Source organism: Ammospiza caudacuta, chromosome 5 (assembly GCF_027887145.1).
Source record: "Ammospiza caudacuta isolate bAmmCau1 chromosome 5, bAmmCau1.pri, whole genome shotgun sequence".
Lineage (NCBI taxonomy): Eukaryota > Metazoa > Chordata > Aves > Passeriformes > Passerellidae > Ammospiza > Ammospiza caudacuta.
In genome coordinates, this window is record NC_080597.1 from 15,326,265 (window position 1) to 15,346,769 (window position 20,505).

The 20,505-nt window shown below is 42.2% G+C and overlaps 1 protein-coding gene across 1 annotated transcript in view; it reads right to left on the reverse strand.

The window, feature by feature from the left end:
• ITPR2 (inositol 1,4,5-trisphosphate receptor type 2) overlaps positions 1-20,505 on the reverse strand; it is a 241,630-nt gene that overhangs the window by 47,686 nt on the left and 173,439 nt on the right. Inside the window, exons 44-45 of the mRNA XM_058805787.1 lie at positions 16,129-16,224; positions 14,855-14,974 (exon numbers count right to left, since the gene is read on the reverse strand). Coding sequence (XP_058661770.1) covers positions 14,855-14,974; positions 16,129-16,224 — 216 coding nt within the window. The remainder of the gene's footprint in view (positions 1-14,854; positions 14,975-16,128; positions 16,225-20,505) is intronic.

The following is a 20,505-nucleotide window of genomic DNA, read 5'->3' on the forward strand; positions in this document are numbered from 1 at the left end:
TGAAAACAACAATGAACTGACAAACTGTGAACCTCAAATACTGACAGCTTATCCAAGTTTATAATACACCCTAGGTGAGAGTTTGTGCGTGGCAGATAAAGGCCATGCAAGCTCTGAGTGATTTTTTTTCATATTTAACTGCTGTGATGCAGTAAAGTGTTATATCCAGTGTGCTGCACAAACCTCTTGGGGCAGCTGGAGGACATGGCATGGGATGGACATGGCTGAGAGCAACTACAATGAGAAGAAAAGTTCCATTTATGTTTGCAAAGCAAAGCTCAAAAATGCACCTCAAAAATACACTGTAAGTGTAACTGATACAAAAAAAAAAAAAAAAATAACCATCACTAGAGCCTGAATTTGCAAAGAGCCCCAGAAAAATCACCATTGTGGAGAAAACTCCCTCACTCACTCACTCACACATCAGCCATGCCAGTGACAATATTTTAAATGTCAACACTGTATTTTACTGCTCATCAAGGCGTGTAGGGACAAGAAGCAATAGCACATAATGGAACAGTGATTTCCAAAGAGGGGATGTGCAAGGCAATAGCTATATGAATAAAGATCATTTGGCTTTCAGTCAGCTCCCAAGGAAGGACTGCTGTTCATCTTGAAAGATTTTTACTTAAAAAATTTGGAAAACACTGTAATAAAACATCAGTACAAAATGTGAAAGATTGAGGACAGACCAAGAACGCTGAAGACATTAATAAAGAAACAGTAGAGATAAATGACAGAATTACAAGTAATACTCAGTCTAAACTCCTGACACAACATGACTATAAAATCAGATCTGCTACTCATCTGGGATGCCATATATGATCAGCAGTGTGGAAAACCACAGCAGACCCAGCTTTTGCAATTAATATATGGGTTTCCTGCAGGCCTATAGTTTTATAGCCAAGATTACCTTGAACAAAAATGAAGTTATTTAAATGCTGCTAAAGAAAGGACTGATTTAAAGCTGTGAACACTCATTTCACCAGCCTGTCATTAACTCACTGACGTGGTATAGTAGATTGGTTTGCCAAAATACCAGTGTGTGAATATATGTGTGCATGTGGAAAAATTGCTTAAAAAGAGAAAGTTTTTCTCCCCTTTTCAATATTTCTGTAAACCACAGAGCCCCTCCATATTTTAATAAGGACGTGCCAGTCCTTGGTTGTAACTTGCAAACTGCAGGGGCCTCTCAAGTTCTCATCCAAGGCATGTGGTCTTACCCAGTACACAGCTGAGATGGTTGTCAAAATTCCTGCTGATTACACCAGGCTTTGCTGAAGCCCCCAAAAGGACAAGAAATAGAAGAAAAAAGTACAAGAAATACAAGCTAGAGATACCAGGTTGGAGACCCCCAAATTCGGAGAGATTTATTTCACTCCTCAGTATTTGAAAACTGTCAAACATGGTGGGGCGCAGCAGAGGGGGGGTAAAGGTGACATTTTATGACTAGAACTGTATAAAGAGATCTAAAGGAGTGAGGTTTAGTGTCCTGTAAGCAATCAGGCTTTTCAAGAAGAATCAGTTCACAGGCTAAGTGTCAAACACGTGATTTCCTTGGAAAGGTTGATGGAATAGTACAAAAAACACTGGATAACTGGCTGAGAAGCAGAAACAAAGACACAAAGAGCACAAATAGCTCCTGTGCCTTGGTACAACTTACATTTATAGAATTACTACTAAGCATTACAAACATCTAAAAAAATAGAAACAAAATTCTTGAAATAATTATTATGCTTGTTGCAATTCTCTCAGTTGTTCTCCCAGCTGCAGGGCAGCAGTGAGGCTGGCATGTGCTGGGGCACTCCTGGCAGGGAGAGGGCACTGGGTCAGGCAGCACCAGGAGTGTGCTGGGGACTGGGGCTTGTTTTGGGAGGGAGCTGGGTGTGGACATGCCTGTAAGCTCTGTCACACTGCACAGAGCCCTCTCTGCCCTTGCCTCACTCCCCCTCGAGCCTGTCAGGGCAGGGAGGCCGCTGCACAGGCCTGGAAGTGAATGAACAACGGCCCCTGGGGGAAGGGAGGTGAGAGTGTTTGTGCCTGATGCCCAAGGTGTGACATCTGGGAGATGTGCTGCAAATTATCTTCACCCCTACCCTGTCAGTAACCACACACCTGCAGTGTGGGTTGCCAGCCCATAGGCCAGTGGTCTTTCACCAGGGGAAATTGTGACAAAATGTAACTTGCAGCAACAGCAAAATAATGCTCAGATGAGTCTCACCTTGCTGTGCCAAGAGGCTTGTGCAACTGGGGCTCATTCACAGCCTCAATCTCTTCCTCTTTAGTCCCCTTGGCTCCCAGAGCCAGGCAGTGTGAGATCTGACACAACCAAACCCCCTCACCAGGGATAACCCAATCAGCTCACCAAACACTTCAATTGCTGCTTAGAGAGCAAGAAAGGATAAAAAAGCTGGCTGGGGACCGACAAGAAAACCCCCCAAGGACTGAGAAAAAACAGCCAAGAGAAAGTCAAGGGAGTAGCAAACAGGATGGGTGACAGACAGAGGAGCACAGGAGACAGAAAGGGAGCTCCTCTTCCTTGGTGTGCCAGGACCTCACCATGTGCCAGCTCCCTGGCCAGGGCAAAGGAGAACATTCCAACTCCACCAGTAAACAAGGAGAGAAAAAAGCAGGAAAAAAGGATATGTCATCTTAACCATAACTGAGCAGAAATTTTTATTCCAAGTAGCTGTACTAAAAGCAATAACAACTCCTCAGCTCCCCATGTTCCAATCAAAACTGAATGGTGCTTTCTGAAATACACAGGGCAACTTCCTTTCCAGAAGTCATTACAGTTTTATAGAGCGGCACCTTTGCACTCTGCCACAAAGCAATCTGTTAACAAACATTAGGAACAGCAGGGATGGAGCAATGGGAAACTCTCAAATCAAGTATTCATTGATTTCATTTAGACAATTATACCGTGCAGAGCAACCAAAAGAGTTTAGAGTTAATCTTTCCCTGATGGCTTGTGGTACATGAGCAGGTCCCTGGGTGGTCCAGACGCTTTGGATTCTGTTGCTGGGTCTTCCACGGCCTCGTGTAACCTCTGAGGCACCAACTCTCCTCCCCAGCCTCCACATGGGGCACACTACAAATTGTGGCTAATAGTGATCTACCTCACAGGGGAGAAATAAAACACCTCGATATTATCACATAAAAGAAACCACCACAGCTAAGTGAACTCTATCACTATTATGTTTGCAGCCCCCCATAGTAATTTCATTGCTATTTTTGTTGTGGTTTTGCTGTTCTTTTTTACCCTGATGAAAACCAGCAGAAGACAAAATGACTTGTTAATATTTCAATGAACTTTACTCCCATTTGCCTCCTTTTTAATTTCTTTTGCAGGCAAAGCTGAGTTCCAAAAGCATGAAGTGCACACATGTGTGGGGCAGTTCAGGTCAGCCAAAATGCGCTGCGACCAAACAAAATTAATTTGAGGTGAGTGGATGTGAAACATCTCCACAGGCTACGTGGAAACTGTCACAGGCAGCTGTGCCTGCTTGAGTCAAACCAACCCAATGCCTACACATGGATTTTGGAGTACTCTGGCCATACCACTGGCCAGACAGAGTGGACACAGGATGTGGACAGCAGTATCCAATCCAGAATATTCCAGCAGGAGGACACAACTGCACTCAGAGACTGCCTCTTGTGATTACTGTAAGCAAAATTTTGCAAATTTGCAAATACAGGATACAAGGAAATCTGATGATGAAAGTGTCAGACGTGATTTAGAGAGGTAACGACAAAGTTCAGTGGAAAAGAAAGAAAAGGAGAGAAGAGTTTCTGCAATCAGTCTTCTTCAGAGCAGAAGGAGGAGATCCCAGCCACATGCTACTCCATAAAAGGCAGACAAAACCACTGGCACCAATGTTGTATAGACACAGTCTGGGAAAGGCCCAAACCAGCAGTATATGGATCCCAAATCCACACAGCGAGAGAACCGGTCACCTCTAAAAGCCACCAACACTTTACATACATCCAAAATACACAAATACACCTGAGATAAGAGAGCTGGGAAAGGCACATCCTTTTTAGAACTCTTAAAATCCTTTTGCTCCCAAGTCCTTCATTTTCTAATGTTTCTCTTCTCTGCAGAATGAGACCCTCTACTGGCTATCCTCTTCTGCCTACTATGTGGCTTCTCTAGAAAAGGCAGGCTAGCACAAACAAAAGGGGGAATTGCTGCTGACTCTTGATTTAGGGGCAATGTGGTGAGGGGAACCACAGCTTCACGTTCTTAGGAATGGACAGAAGGAGATGTTGACTGGCACTCAGCATCCCTTCCTCTGGCACCATGAGCAGAAAGTTCCTCATGGGTTGACACTTCCAGAATGGACTCATCCTCTTCTTCAGGATCTACCCACTCTTGTTTTCTCTCTTCCATTTTCAGGATAGTGCCATGGTTTCTTTGGCACTCTGTGACCCCTTCAACTGGATGCAGTTCACCAACCCAACCCGACATCATCACCAGCTCTGCCATAGGCAGGCTTGGAAGACAGCCCTTGCAAAGGCTGGGATAAACCATCTCCCTGTTTTCAATGAGGCACATTGAAGGGGCTTAACTCCTCAGCTGCAGTCTGGAATCATGGCTTAGATCCTGTGATTCAAGTTACATTGATGTCAAACCAAAAACCCTGCTCTTAGCCAGGCCTGTTCACATCCCAACTTCTCAACACACAGTTCCACAACACTCAGAAAAGCTACCTTGCTCATTCAGAGTCAAAAACTCTGAAGCACGAGACTGAAGCAGCAAGCTAACAGCTGAAGCTGAAACATGTTGAATTCCCAGCAGACATGGATTTCCTGCTATCTGCTGGGCCTGGTTGTGCATTGTAGGGTATAAAACAAGGCAGTGTGCAAGTGTGGAGATGGACAGGAACTGAGAGATGACTCCTCTCAAACAGTTATAATGGTGAGATTTTCCAACATTTTCAACCATGCTGTTGAATCTCTGCGTCCCTCTCCAATCAGCAGAGCAAAACATCCCTAAAAAAATAAAACTAGGAGCATAGGACCAGCGAGAAGAGAATGCAAAATGATGAGTTATTCATTCCAAGTCTGTATTATGGCTTTTGTCCTCAGGAGAGCACTTTCACCTGGCACCTATGAAATAAGAGTTCTCGGTAGGAGTAAAAATTTCATCTCTCTCCTTATCAGATATTCACAAATAATGCTGTTTTACCCAACCAACTTAAATGGTGTTATGCAGACCCAAAGACAGAAAAAGCTGGAAAGATTTTTCAAATTAAGTTCATTTAGGGTTACCACAGACTATCATTTGTGAAACAAACTCTGAAAATCCTTGCCCATAGAAAAAGGCAGAGAAAAGGCTTCTTTAACCCCAGGTTGATTAGATGCTTATCTGTGTGCAGGTCTGAAGGTGACCATCAGTAACTGATCACCTCACTTTTGGTGTAGAAAAGCATAATCAGCTGTTAAAACTAAATTTCACAGCTGGACACTTTTATTCAGTATCTCATAAAGCTGCCTCAGAGAAAGTGCATGGTGAACCTCATTTTCACTTTTCTGCACTGTGTTAAATTAATGAAATACAGAAGATGGCAACTGAGCTCTGCTGATTTGTAGATTACAAATTCAGATCTTGTCTGGAAAACTCTATAGTGACTGAGATACCTAATTAAATTGTGACATCAGAGGAGATGAGAGTTAAAACGGAGCAACTGTGAGGAACAGACATATTTTGACATTCTGTTTAATGTTCTTTATTTTTGTTAACCTGTAATTACTTCAATGAATACTGAACATAAAAAAGTATGTCTTTGTTAGAGAAGATGCCCCCACCCCTTGATTTTAATTAAGGTGTAGGATTTCACAATGCAGATATCTGAGGCCTATTAGAACTGCTCTGATACTATTAAGTGAGACCAGATTTCACTTCCATGGTATTTCCAAGGTTACCTCATTTCCCCTCAAACCAAACCCCAGCTTAGGGTAAAATGTTTTAGTTGGGCTGTACTTGGAAGAAAAAGGTGCACCTTGGTTCACTTGAAGGTTACCTCTAATGGAAAAGCTCCAGCTCTGTCTCCAGTGCAAGAACTCAACACTTTGTGTAGATCAACTTCCTTGATGAGGGGAGTTTGGAGTTTGCAGCAATTTGAACAAAATAGCTACATTACATACATTTCTGAGCCAGTGAAATGTGCACAGAGCACTCAGGGCTGGCTGAGTCTGCAGTGTGCTTTGAAGGGTGGCTTAGGAAAGATGGCACTTTGTGGTCCCACATGTATTGCCTCTCAACAGCTCCTGGATTGAGTTTACTCAGTTTCCAAGGAAAATTATGCTTAATTCTACATAATGCTTCTCCAAGCAATTTCAATCTAAAAGTTTTAAGTCAAGTCAACCTCCTCGTGACCTCCATATCATAACTCTTAAAGCATGACAAACATGAGCAGGCAGCTCCAGGGTAAGAGTATGGTTTGAGGGCAACAGGGCAAGTTCTCTACCAGTATAAATCAGTATAAATCAATATAAATCAATATTGCTTGCCTACTTTGAGTGGAGGCATTCCCACGTAGAGCAGCTGTGGACACAGCTAAATGAAGAGCCATTCTACGAGTGGGAAGTGAAGGAACTGCCTCACGGGTGACAGAGAACCAAAGGAGGACTGAAGTCCCCCTGTCCACCCCATGCTGCTTCAGACAGCAATAAAAAGGTAGTGTGGTTATTGCTCGACAGGACTGCAAACAGAGCCTGAGAGCAGAGAATGTCTTGAACAGTATTTCATTGTCCCACAGCCAATTTCAGAGTAAAACCACAGACTAATGTGAAGATTTCACAATGCAGACATTTTACAAAGAAAGGATATTTCTTCTGGTGTAATGTTTGGACCCCGACACCAATTCAACATATTTCCCAATGACAAAAAATCTTGTAAACCACAAAACACAAGGATTACAGAAGTTAAAGATAGAAGAAGAAACCCACAAAGCAGAAATATTAAGGCCACCTGTGCACTAGTGAAATGTGCAGTTGCCACAGTCAAAGAGGATATATCCCTCATTAACATTACATATAATAAATCACACACATATGTAGAATAGACACTTCATCTTATTCTAGAGAAGTGGAACCAGAAAAGTTAAAATAAGCTAAAGCTTTTGTGGCCAGTCTATAGTAAAAAGCTCTAGCTTGAATCCTAGCAGCTCTTAGCAGCCTAAGTCAACAAAACAGCAGATGGAAAAGAGGTTCCCATGTAGATCCCTATCCAAGCCAGGACAGGACTCTGAGATGAATGCTTCCAAGGAGAAGGGGAGAAAAAGAAAACATCAAAGGACAAGTTGCCAAGGTTATAACCTGAGACCTAACATCAGCCAGAGAGGTTTATTTAACCTTTCAGGTGCTCATTAGTGTCAAGCCCTCGTGGCAGCCTCCATGCTGTCTCTCCATCCTGCAGCTGGCTGAACGTGGAGCTATATCCCATCCTAATGAGCCACAAGGAGGGTGATGTGCGTCACTGGCTTCTGCTTCAATCTTGGCAATCTCAGCGCAAAAGCCTTGCAACATCTTCTGATTCTCCTGACATTTAATTAGCTGGTGTCATTTTGATGCCATAGCCTGTCTCATCAGGATGATAACTACAAAACAACATGTGGAGCATAAAAGTTCCATGAAAAGTTTCAGGTCTGGCAGCCAAGCTTACGAGTCCCCTGACAGTCACGGTTCCTGGGACTGGTTCCCATTAGCTCTTTGTTTTGGCACTGCTACCAGCAAGAGCTTCTCTGTTAAGGACAGAGAAACAAAAAAAAACACCCAAAAACTGCAAAGCTCAGCGTAGCCTTGCAAAAAATGACATCCTTTAGCTTGAAAAATTGTACTTGTCCTGCAGAAAGAGAGCATCCTCACTGCACAAACTCACACCTATTCATCCTGAAGGACAGGTTTATCCTACAGTATAGAGTCCATCATCTTCTGGCCTCAAAAGGCAGTTCTATTTATTTAATTGTGTATAATGTTTTTCTCCATTTGTCATCTGGTACTTGGGAGGACAACCTCCAACAACACCTGCCAACTGCTTCTTGACCACATCAGCCTCAAAATTTGACAGTGGTCATTGCTACACAAAATGTGAGCCATCTACACCATCTACAGTGGTCTTTTTTCCAAAATCCTAGTCTCACACATGAAAACTTTTATTTTTTTGAGTGTGTACCAGTTAGAGATGTGTAAAAACTCAAATGAACCAAGACTTGTTTTTCCAAGTATTTCCTTCACAAAACAGAATCAACTGAAAATCTTTTGTCATCAGAACCTAGGCACAAGCTAATGTTTTGTAAAGACAGACATGTAACTACCTGAGGCAGAGGATGAGCAGAAAGAACTCCACAAGACTTAAAAATTTACTGAACCACTGTGGTCCCCAGACCAAAGCTCATCTGGAGGATCCTTGCCTGAGCTCAAAGCTGCTTCCCAATTGGATGAGCTTATCTTTTAAAGCAAAATGTTCTGGGAACTCACAGCTCTGACAGGGAGATTTCTTTTAGGCAAATGTTATGGCCCAGTAATGGCAACACCACTATCAAGGGTGAAGGTGTTCTTGCAAGACTTTTCCACTTGTCTTCTGCTAATCTTATTTCCAGGGTATAACCATGATGCTACAATTTCAGCCAGTTCATGCCCACTGCAGACTACTGGTCTGTAACTGCTCCCACCAGTTCTCCATCCTAAACAGCATTTCAGGTGCTTCTTTGCTGTGTCTTAGAGAAGGTGCTTGCCAATGCACATTACTGAGCACCTAATTTCTGCCTTCCTCAGCAACATTTCTTTTTAAAAAGTCAAATTTCACCCTGATTTTACACCTGACCACAGTCACACTCATGCAGGACAGTGTTTGGTTCAGAAAGCTTTGGAGGAGTCACCTGCAGTGATCCTATTCCACATTTGGAGGCCCATATTTACAGTGTTACCTCTTGTTTCCTCACACATTAAACCATGGAAGATCTGCACGCATCATAAGCAACGCCTTGGCATGGAATCCCTTCACCTGGCTTGAAGTATATTCAGGTCAAGACAAATGGATGAGTATAAGAATCCACATCTACCTTTTAGTGTAGGTTTTAATAATTGTCTTTTATTTTATACATGCACACACATACTCAAGGGAAAAAGAAGGATGAAGATCTAAGTGAATCTGTCTAAAAGTTAAAATACAGCAAAGAGGAGGAAATCCAGGAACTGCTCCAAAGTACAACACCAAAAATAATCACAAAAAAATCCCTAAGCCCTACAATACCTCCCTCACACACACAAACATATTTGCACCCATTACCTTCTTGCCTCAGCAATCCATAATAGTAGCAGCACGGGAAAGTTTATTTGAAAAACACACATTAGCATGTCTCTAAAAGACTTCTGAAGTACTAATGTGCTCAGTGATTATGCACTACCCAACAAATGCCAACTTTCCACGTTAGCAAAGAGGCTGGGAGAGAGTGAGCATAGGAGGGAGGCCAGCGTGGCAGTCAGAGCAAAGCACTGGGGATCAAACAACCAGACTTCCTTCCCATGACAGCTCTGACTTGCTGTCTGTGCCTGCTTCTGCCTTGGTGCCTTTATCTGCGACACCAGCTAGCACCACCTACTTAAAAAGGGGCAAATGAAATTAATGAGAGCTTTTAACTGCTCCAAAATCTTGTAAAAAGTAAGATTAATTCTTTAAAAGTTTCTGAAACAATTATTATTGCCATTTCTTTGTTCGGCTGGAGCATGTGAGAGTTCCAGAACTATGCAGCAGTAGGCACAGTACTGATGTGGAAAGTAAAGGTGGTCCCAGTCCTGGGTGTACTCAAGTCTGATGAAAGCTACAGAAACACAGACTACAGAGAAAGCCACAGAAACAAAAAGCTTTGCGCTTCTTAGAATTTTCCCTATTTGGATAGGTAATTTTTTAAAAACTGTCTTTATTTTATCCTTAATGAATGTATCATATCCAAGTCTCATTATCAAACCTCTCTTATTTCACATGTCAAAAATAGTAACTTTTAAAAAATAGCTGGTAGTGTATGCCTACTCCCAAACTATAAATCCATGCCATCAATTATTGCCATTTTAATTGCCCAGTTAGCAAATACCCTTCATCTGTCTACACTATTAAGCAGTGAAGTAAACATGGCAGTAAGACATTCGTTTGATAATGCTTGCCAAGTTTGATAGAAAAAAATCTTGATTCTGTTATTAATATACTAACAAATATATAAGACTGAGAGATTTATTTTGCTCAGCCCATTTAAAACTAGCACCAGAGAGGAAGATGTGTGTCCTTAGCAGCACCTGCAGTGAGAACCTTACAGTTCACAGCAGATTTTTCCTTGGTTTATTTTAAGAACTTATAAATGGAAGGACACTTCCAACTGTGTTAGTCTATTAGAAGATAACCTGGTTCAAATTTGTCTTCGCTGCACTGATATCAGACAGTGATAATTCTTCTAACTTTATGGGGTGAGGAAATATTATTCGTTAAGTCTTGGTGGCACCAGATAATTGTATAAATATAAGCAGTTTACTTGGTTGAGATTTAAATAATACTTTAGCTTAATCTCTTAAAAAAAAACAAACAACCAAACAAACAACCTTCTATTTACCTGCAAGTGACAGAGGTATTGTGGAGTTCCAAGACTTGTGCTCCCTCTCCAACAGGGCATTTAAGCAGAAACTTAAAAATGAGAAAATTCTGCTAGCCTTAGAGCACAGAACATGCATCAGGAAAGGGGTGACAGGCTGTGTCAGCAGCCCTCCACTCCTGCCACGCCTTGGGAACCAGGCAGAGTTTATGAGGCACTGGAAATCTGAAAGTTTTGTTACAGTTTGCTCCCTTACTCCCCCCTGACTCACATCCTTCCAGACCAAGGACATCTCTGCACAGCTCTGCAGGCAGAGGAAAGTGCGCTCTTGCCATGCTGCAAGCTGACAAAAAACTATGTCAACTTATTTCACATCCTTGTGACCCTCATGAATAAAGCCTCTGCTGAAAGGCACAGTGGATTAGCTTGGGCTCCATGCCTGACTTAGACAGTTTGCATGAGCTGAAAAACACAAACAGTCCAAGTATTTTCTGTTAACAGAAGTGCACACACACACACATATATATATTCATATATATGTATGTATGTATATATACACACGTATATATTTATGTATGTATATATATATATATGTGTGTGTGTGTGTAAATGTGCATACAAACATACAGACTACAGGAGTCTAGTTATAAGCACTGCCTTATCTTGCTTCACAGTATATCAAAGGGATCCTGAACCTCATGGAAACACTTCCAGTGAAGTACTGTGTTTTAGTTTACAAACTTCTGAAGTACTTTGTTATGACTAACAGGCAGCCAGCTCAAGCAGTGATCTGAAAAGCCAGAGGATTTCTTTAGCTTTTTCTAATTTTTTTCTTTGTGTAACCATTTAAAACCTTGATTCTCCTACACTAATGCTCCTGTAGATAAGGACAAGAATGAAACTTTTTTTTTGTGCTTCTGTGTCAAAAGCTTTGGTAATTTCCTACAGGGACACCACATCAAGATGAAGTCTCTTTGAGGACAGCCTTACTAACTTTACAAAACAAAGTGTGACCAGCTCTAACACAATCTCTTAAGAGAGCAGCAGCAGAAATACCATACCTATTGACTGAGGCTGCAAGAGAAGTGGTACAAGGGATGATGGCCCTGTCCATAACACACCTCTGGCACTCACCTGAGACTACTGCAAGGAAATAGCAAGGTCAAGGCTTGGCTCTGAGCATGACATTTGAACCAGAGAAAGAAAACAGAATCTCCTCCATGGATTCTCAAGAGAATTGTGAGCCCTTTCTACCTACCAATAGCAGGCTTATTTTTCCAGGATGTGACCTAAAGCACCCGCTCGTGTCACTGCTCCACAAGCAGCTGTAGAGGAGCTGGGTCTGGAAGGAGCCCCAAAACCAGGCTGCAGCTCATGGCAGCTCCTCGTGGACAACTCAGTTCTGCTTTCTCCCCGTGGCCCTCCCTTCTCCCCTCTGCTCAAGGAGGAGCAGGACAAGAGAGGAGCAGCAGAGCCCAGACAGCCCAGGGGCAGTGCAGGGGAAGCAGCAGAGCCATGGCACGTGGCACACCAGAGGAAGATGAAGAAATAAGGGAAAGAGAGGACAAAGAACCATGTGGAGGATGTGTGATCACTGGCATGACACAGTGCTGTACCCACACACCTCTGTGTGTGCACCATGTGCACATTTAGGGCAGGGGCTGGGAGGCTGTAAGGAAGATTTACTAACAGAAATCTCAGCCTTGCTTGTGACACATGCACAACTTTCTATGCTCTGTGGGTCGAACATTTACAAGAATGCCTCTTGCTTCTGGTAAAATCAACCACAGGAAGGGCAAGGAAGGATGTAGTGGTGGCAAAATGCAGAACCCAGCTTTGCCCTGAAGAGCTCAACGACAAAAACTGAAAGTCGGAGCTCTCCAAAATAAACTGTCTGTGTTTGAGGGCTGGAACAGCAAAAAGGGGAACTCTGAGTCTTGATTCTGCTATTACAGAGGGACCAAAAAGCTGTAACTGGAGCAAGTGGTCACCAGGAAGTGCAAGGAAAGTGACTGAAGAGCCACAGTGGTTGTAGAAAAAAGGTAAGAAGGATGAAGTGCCACAGCAAAGAAATATTATGTAAATCAGGTCAGCTAAGCCAAGCAGAAGGCCCAGGCACCAAAAAGCCACTCTGACAGCAAAGCAGAGGGTGTTTGGAGACTGAAGCCAGCAAAGGAACCCAGCAACAATGGCCTTACTGAGGAGGGTCCATTCTTGTATCCTGCCCATCCCAGGGCAAGCAAAAAGGGCACACATGGAAAGAGTTTGGGGTCAAAGATTAGCAGCTCTGTGCCAAGAATTGTAGCACTTCATTAGCAGAGGACACAGAAAGGCCCCAAATTGCCTGTCCTTGCACTGGTTTGTTTTGATATGGGGCTTGACATGGGTGCAAATCTATTGTAAACACATGTACTATCTTACAGAAATGCAAGAAAAAGAAAACATTCTTTTTTCTTTTTTTTTTCTTTCTTTTTTTTCTTTTTTTTTTGTAAAAAAGATGGATATTTTTACAGCATACACAGCCAATCATGACATTTAATTTTACAGAACAGGAAGGAGCTCAGTAAGTTGCTGTAAAAATATCCACCCTTATGCAACCAAAACAGCAGCTACGGATCAGGAATAGCTGTGGAGTGGCACCATGGACCTCTCCAGCACTGCAGATATGAACCTAGGGACAGAGCTTAACCTACACCTCAGGCAGCTGGTGCACCCCTGGCAGTGACCTCTTGTGTAAAATGACCCCATCAGCCACTTCATGTATAGCTTTAGGCCCATATTCCACTCCCCCAAACCATATTTTCCATGTCATAGACCCTGTTAAGTAATTTAACACAAACTGTAGGCAGAACACAGAAAATACCAACATTTCAATTTGGCAGGCATTTAAATTTTCATTATAAGCATTCAGACAAGGAGTAAATTCAGACAAGGTAAGGAGCTGCAGATGCTTTCTAAAAATACTGTCATCTCTGATGGGTATCTTATGTACAGCCCCACACACAGCACAAGAGTAGAACATGGTCAACCCCACCACTACCAACATAATAACAATACCTACTTATTTAAATGTTCTGTGAGCACACCAGCATAACTCAGGAACTGTTTTTCTGCATTCCTTGCTTGAAAAAAATATTGCATAACACTACTGTAACTATAGATTGTATTCTTTTCTTTTTTTTCCACCGAGTATTTAATTCCTAACAACACTTAATAAACATAAGGAATGAGGAACACTCCCTATCCCCATCTGTTTATTTCTTCTTAGGGAAAAACATTTTTTTTAATTTGGCCCTTATATGAAATACCAAATGCTGTAATTTATGATATAACCAAGAAGTTTGTGGTCCTTATTCTTTCAATTACAAAAAACTTTTCAATACTCTAAATGTAATTGAAAGATAAACTATTTTTGACACCAGCTACTCTGAAGAATAAACAGCCCATTAAATAAGAACCTCCAGTGTACATTATACCTTTACCAGCAGAGAAGTAAAAGTAATCAGAAAAAGACTGAGGGCACTACAGCACTACAGTAATTTGAAAGGAGAAAGCAGTGAAAAGGTCCAATTATTCTTATTGGCAAAGTAATATTTCTAAAATAATAGGAATCTTCTGAAATCAAGTTCAGTTGGTATCACAACTGAAGGAACTATTTAAAATACACCAGTAATGGTAACACAACTTATGATTTGATTGATGTAAATGAGCTGTTAATGTTAAAAGAAGACAGAGCTAAGTAAATAGTCACTGTTCTGCTCTACATTGCTATTTCACACAAATAACAATTTGTGTGAAATTTCTCCTCAGTGTGAGGACCAACATATTCAGGATCGCCCTCCCCTAGGACAAGGAATGGCTCTCAAGGTTGCTTCTCAAGACTGAGGGATTCCTTACCACAAGAGACTCTTGGTAAGTGGGTAAGAGCATACTAAACTCTGAATTCTTGGCTAAATGACATAATGAATTGATCATGTGCAGATAAACCTTCAGCCAAACTGCTGGGAAAAGCTGGGATTAAGACTGGATCCAGCTGCACCTAAACTCCCATCTGAGAAGGAGTTTAGAATGCAAAGGGATCCTTCCTTAACATCACGACTCAACAGGAGGGTCTCCCTGACAGTGTGGGCTACCAAACTTTGGTTTTTATCAATAAACACATTGTTACTTCTGTCTCACCCCTGAAGTGCATGACTCCATCTGTGACAATGTGGAGTCTAACCACGTAAAGCTTTTCTGGAAGCTGTCACAAAACAAGTAAGACATACCTGATGTGCCAAAATATAGATATTATGGCCAACATCTTTTGGGGAGATGCCATCATCTCCATTCTCCTCCTCGTGGTCACATTCCAGACCTTGGTTGTAGGCATTCTTCATCACATCCACCTGCAACACAAACCCAGCCAAGGAGAGATGAAATAAATGTGGTTCTTGGGGAAAAACCACACTGTGTTTGAACACAGCCACTCTGTTCAGCTCCAGCCTGCATGGGTGCCCTGCAGTTCCGCAAGAAGAGCGAGCAGCCTGAGAAACACTTTCTGAATAAAGACAAGCTTGAAGGATTTATGAAGTTCCAAACCACTACATTTTTCATCAGCAACCATGAGAAAGGAAGAGGAATGATGAGCCTTTGTGAGCAGGTATTTTCACAAATGCTTCTAAAGACTGGTCTAGATATGGCAGGCACTGTTGCGCAGCACTTAAAGAGTGCACCCATGATCTTCTGGCCAGAGCAGTCAGCAACACAATTTCACAGGAAAAACCACACCTAAACCAAAAAGGAAAGGAAGATCTGGGCAGGGATCTGCTGGGGAAATTCCAAATATTCAAAAGCCTCTTAGAGGACCACCATAGGGTTCCCCACACAATACCCTAGGGATGGCCTCATCCTGCTGAGATGCCACCTCAGTGGTGATTCCCTGAAACCAGCAGGCACTGGGCTCTGCCTAAGGGCAGGGAAGATGTTCCCAGATTCTTCCCCAGAATCCCTCAAGAACTCCCAGATCTCTCAGTCTCTGTTGTTATGCAATCAAGTGATATTGGAAATTACTCCCCCAGATTTCCAACCCATTTGAAGTTCCTGGAGACCTCCATAAACATCAGTGTTGTTCCAAAACATAGCAACAACTGCCTGGAACTCTCTTTTTCATGAGACATAAATAAATAACATACATGTATATTAAACATATTATATGTCCACACACACATTTCTGTTAGCACTGCCTCACAAACTGTACAAGCTTAATTTGCCAGCCCCTGACAAACTGCACTTGAAGACAGTCTACCAGAATATGATAATTTAGTTAGGAAACAATTAAAGAAAAGTGCATGGAACGGATAAAAATAATGAAGTCGTAAAGACTGAAATCATGCATGCTTGATCCTTTTAAAGTAATTTTGTGAATTAGTACTATCCTGATACATTGTGCCACCATACGCTGCCAACACTTCTCAGCTTAGATACAGATCATTTTAAAAATGTTTTAATGACAGATTTTTTTTCAGCCAAAAGATTTATGAATATTCACAAGTTTTCTCACCAGTTCTCTTGGTCTCATGTTGAAAAGGATTCTTTCCGCATTCTCACTGTCTTGCCTGCTTTCCATAATAGCCAGCAAAAGCTTGGAGGCATTGTTCTGGAGATACAAAACCAAATTAATGCAAATTTTAAATCTCTTTCATGGATTAATGACCCTTGCATTTGTTTTAATTGAGATTATGAGGACCACTTTTTAGTGGAGAAGATTTTCAACCACTTGCATCTTTTATTTTACTGACATATTTAATAGCTTTTTTTTAGTGTCAGCATACTGTAACACTAACTCTGCATGCTATATTGGAAAGAAAATTTTAAACACTGAAAAATATTTTACTTAAATACAGAGTGTTGCTGCAGACTGTGCATACAAAATTAAATTCCATGTCCTTTCCTTATTTCCCACCTAGCAATTTTTGCCTTGGCTCTCTGTTAAAACAAGACTCAACAGAGGTAATTACAAAACATATTACACAGAAGGTTTTATCATTCAGGCAGGTTTCCTTCCCCTTTGGTTTTCATGAAGTCCAACTGGTTATTATTTGAAAGGCTGCAAAATAACCTGTTTCCATGCACTCCTGAGATTTTGTTTCACTACTAAATATTCCTGGGGGAATATATAAAGACAACCTTTGCTTTGTCAGCTGGCTGCTTTTCCCCAAGGCTCAGGATTACACAGCATGAGCTTTAGCTGCAGTAGCCCAGTGGTGCCTCAGAGCCCTGCCTGCCTCCCAGCTAAATCAGCTGTGGTGAAGTGGAGAGGAAGAATGGTTCTGGAGCTTTGGCTGCTTTCTGGCAGAGCAGGGTTGCTTTGGCTGACCTGTCACAGCATCCCCATCATTCCCTGTTACAGACTGAGCTGTTGGAACACCTGGAAGCAGGAGACAGTCCCCAGGGAAGAGGTAGGGGCCAGGAAAATTGCCAACCCACCCTACAGCCTCATTCTCAGCTGCTGATTGCCATTATCAACAATTCCAGCTGAAATTTCTCCAGTGAGGGTGTGCCTCAGACAACTGGCATGGGCAGTTTCAGAGGAAAAAGGGCAAAAAGAAAGATGTTATTCCCTACATGTTTAAACAACTTGTATTTTAAGCAGCCTTTGTATCCCCAAGTTTTGATAACAGACCTAAAAATATGGAGCACTAGAGGCCAATAGAACAATCACGAGTTGTAGTCTCCCAGTCAAACTTGTCCAACTCAGAAGCATTTATTATTATTATTATTACATTACAATTTGAGTACTATAGAGCACAAACACACTCATTTCACAGCTAAAAGCCCACAGGGGTTATTCTTTGTGAGCACAGAATCACAAAACTGTGCAGAGTGGATCATAAAACCACACACTAAAGGCTGTCCTCTGGACTAAGATTCCAGCAGTCCAGCCCCTGCTCAAAGCAGCTTGCTCAGGGCTGTGTTAGGCTGAGCATTAAACACCTCTGACTGGAGGACTGAAGGTAAATGGAAGGAGAACAGATTAAAATGAAGAGTTGTATGTAACTGGGGAATTAGAAACTTCTGGGAGAAGAGACTGGGAGTGAGACAGAAGCCAGGAGAGAAGCCTGGGCTTGCCAACACAGGAATGAGATAAGGACACAGAAAAAGAGATGGGAAGAAAAGACCTAACTGGGACTGGCTCAAGGAGAACAGCACTCCATATAAGTTTTGCCATGTCCCTTTCCTTTTGCTCATAAATCAAATCAGGACCATCCATGGGAAAGGTCCAATCAGACTCTCTACCTTGCAACCAACACTGCAGAAGTTGAATGTGCACAGTGAACAGGGGGAGGGAGAGGACAGCATTTTGATGAGGATTCCTGACAGGATGCTGCTCTAAAAAGCAGGATGCTTCCTTTTCTGCTGCAGGTTTCCCTTACAGTGATGGCCATATCAGTAGTGGCAGGATCTCAAACTGAGGAGGAGGGAAGGGGCCATGCCAGGCTCCCAGGTAGCTTGGGAAGGAAAGGGAGGAAACAGGAGGAGGGCATCAGTCCCCTCACTCATGGCTGAGGAGGACTTTGAAGCTCTTTGCCAGTGCAGACAACCCTGGGGACGGACAGAAGCCTGCTGCAGTTTCCAGGGAGCTGGGAAAGGTAGAGGATAAGTAGGACTCTGTGTCATCAACCATCAGCTTCTTGCTACTGACTCAGCAGAAGTGCCTTGCCATGGCATAGAATTACAGCAGGCATTTGTGATGGCTATTTGGCTACTTATTCCTCACTTTTTGAATATTTGGAGAGCCTAGGATCTTTCCCAAACATCAGTGAGGAAAAGACATCCATCACTTGGAAAACACAGCACGAAGTTCATAACACATAAGTACAGTGAAAAATCAGTTTCCAGGTGCTAAAAAACAGTGCAGCCCAAAGCACTTCTACTCTTCATTTCACTTTTACCTGGGCTCCCATCTCATCTCCTGATAAAAATTTTGGAAAAGCAAATTAATGAGTGAAGCAGCTAGATACAGCTATGAGGGAAAAAAAGAAGACACGTGTCTTAGACTCTCTGTACTCTTAGACTGACAATGTCTCCTCATCCTGTCACAGATGTGGCAAATATTGAGCTCTTCCTGTGTGCCAGGGCTTACACATCGATCAGTAAGGAAGGCCAGGGGGTCACACTTGAAATAAAAAGAAGCAGAATTGAACACTGGCCATCTCTGCATTCAGTAAACACTGTCTGCTCTGCTCACTAAATGATTCAGGAGTCCACTGGAAAATATAATCCATGAAGATGTAATTAAATGCCACATCAAAAACTAAGTGTAAAACAAGCTAAACTAAGATGGCATGGGAAAATATAACTCTGCACTGCCTTTCCTGTGGTTGGAGGGTGTAAGTTCAACATATAATGCTCCCTGAACACAGTGCCTGAGCTTGTTTGTAAGTGTAAATGTATAGGCCTGCATACTTTGAATTCTGTATTTTCAGTGCAAAATTTATGTATTTGCAACTTCAAAGTTGCCTATGAACACTGACAGTTGAACATTGCTTGGTAAATTCATTGCTTTATTACTTCAATGTGTGCCACTCCAAATCAAAACCAGCAGCTTCTTAATTTGGATCCAATTCTTGAGATCACATCTTGCAATGCATCCAGACCCAGTACAAGAGTGATATGGACATAATGGAATGGGTCTAGCAAAAAGCCATAAAAACCATGAAGGGAATGGAGCATTTTTCATATAAGAAGCCACTGAAAGTTGTAACTGTTCAGTCTGGAGTACAGATGGCTTAGATGGATCTTATCAATGTGTATAAATACTTGGTGGGAGCAAATGCAGAAGAGGCTGCCAGACCCCTCTCAGGAGTGTCCAGTGAGAGAGCAAGAGACAAAATAAAACACCCATGAAATTCTATCTAAACATCAGAGAACATTTTTGTACTGTGAGAGGGATCAGACAGTGGGATAGACTGCCCAAAATGGTTGTGGACCTCCAGCTGTGGAGATATTCAGCTGAACATGATCCTGAGAAACCTCTAGCTGATCCTGCTTGAGCAGAGGGCTTGGACAAGTTGACCTCAAGACATCCCTGCTAAAGGAAATGACTCTGTGATTCTGCAAATCTGAATCATTTCCACAGTCTGACCCTCTGCTATATTCACCACGATTTTTGCTAATTGAACGAGTCTGAGCACAGCCAGCCTCCTGTGAGCAGGATCACACTGGTCCTTGCAGAGGTGTCTCTGTGTTTGGTCACTACACAGAAAAGCTGTTCTACAAGCATGTGCTAGCCTCATGGCAATGGCAAATCAAAATGGCACTGGAGTGAATGCAGATACATCTTTACAGAGACTGAATTTGGACTTCAAAAGAACTGCCTGCATGTTCAAAGTTAAATGTCTGCCTAAGTGTTTTGCTAGAGGGGGGGCCTGAATTACATTGCCATTCAAAAAAGTAATTACAGTTATTAAAATCATATGTAAGGCACTGTTGATTCAATGTTTCATTGTACATGATATATAGCTATATTAATTATTTTATTAGACATGTATAACATTGCCAATATGATGCAATGCAGCTACCACAAAGTATTTGCTGGTTTGGGGAGGAAACAGACCATCTACAATGGAAATACTTAATTTGGGAGGCAAGAAAAGGCAATAACCCAGGGCTCCTCCTGGACAGATTCTACCCTGCTTGGCAGACAGTGCAGCTGCAGAGCTCCCCTCTGCATGCACTGGCACACAGACAGGAGAAACTTATCTACCAGCCCGTCCAACCCTCCCCAGAACACAGAACAAAATTACATTAAAAGTCCTCCCTCTCTAGGCTTTGCCCTCACACTCTACACTTTGTGCTTCCCCTCAGAGGACACTCAGAAGGGAAATTAGGTACAACTTACTTGAACCTTGTTTTCAACTTTATTTGACACTGCAGG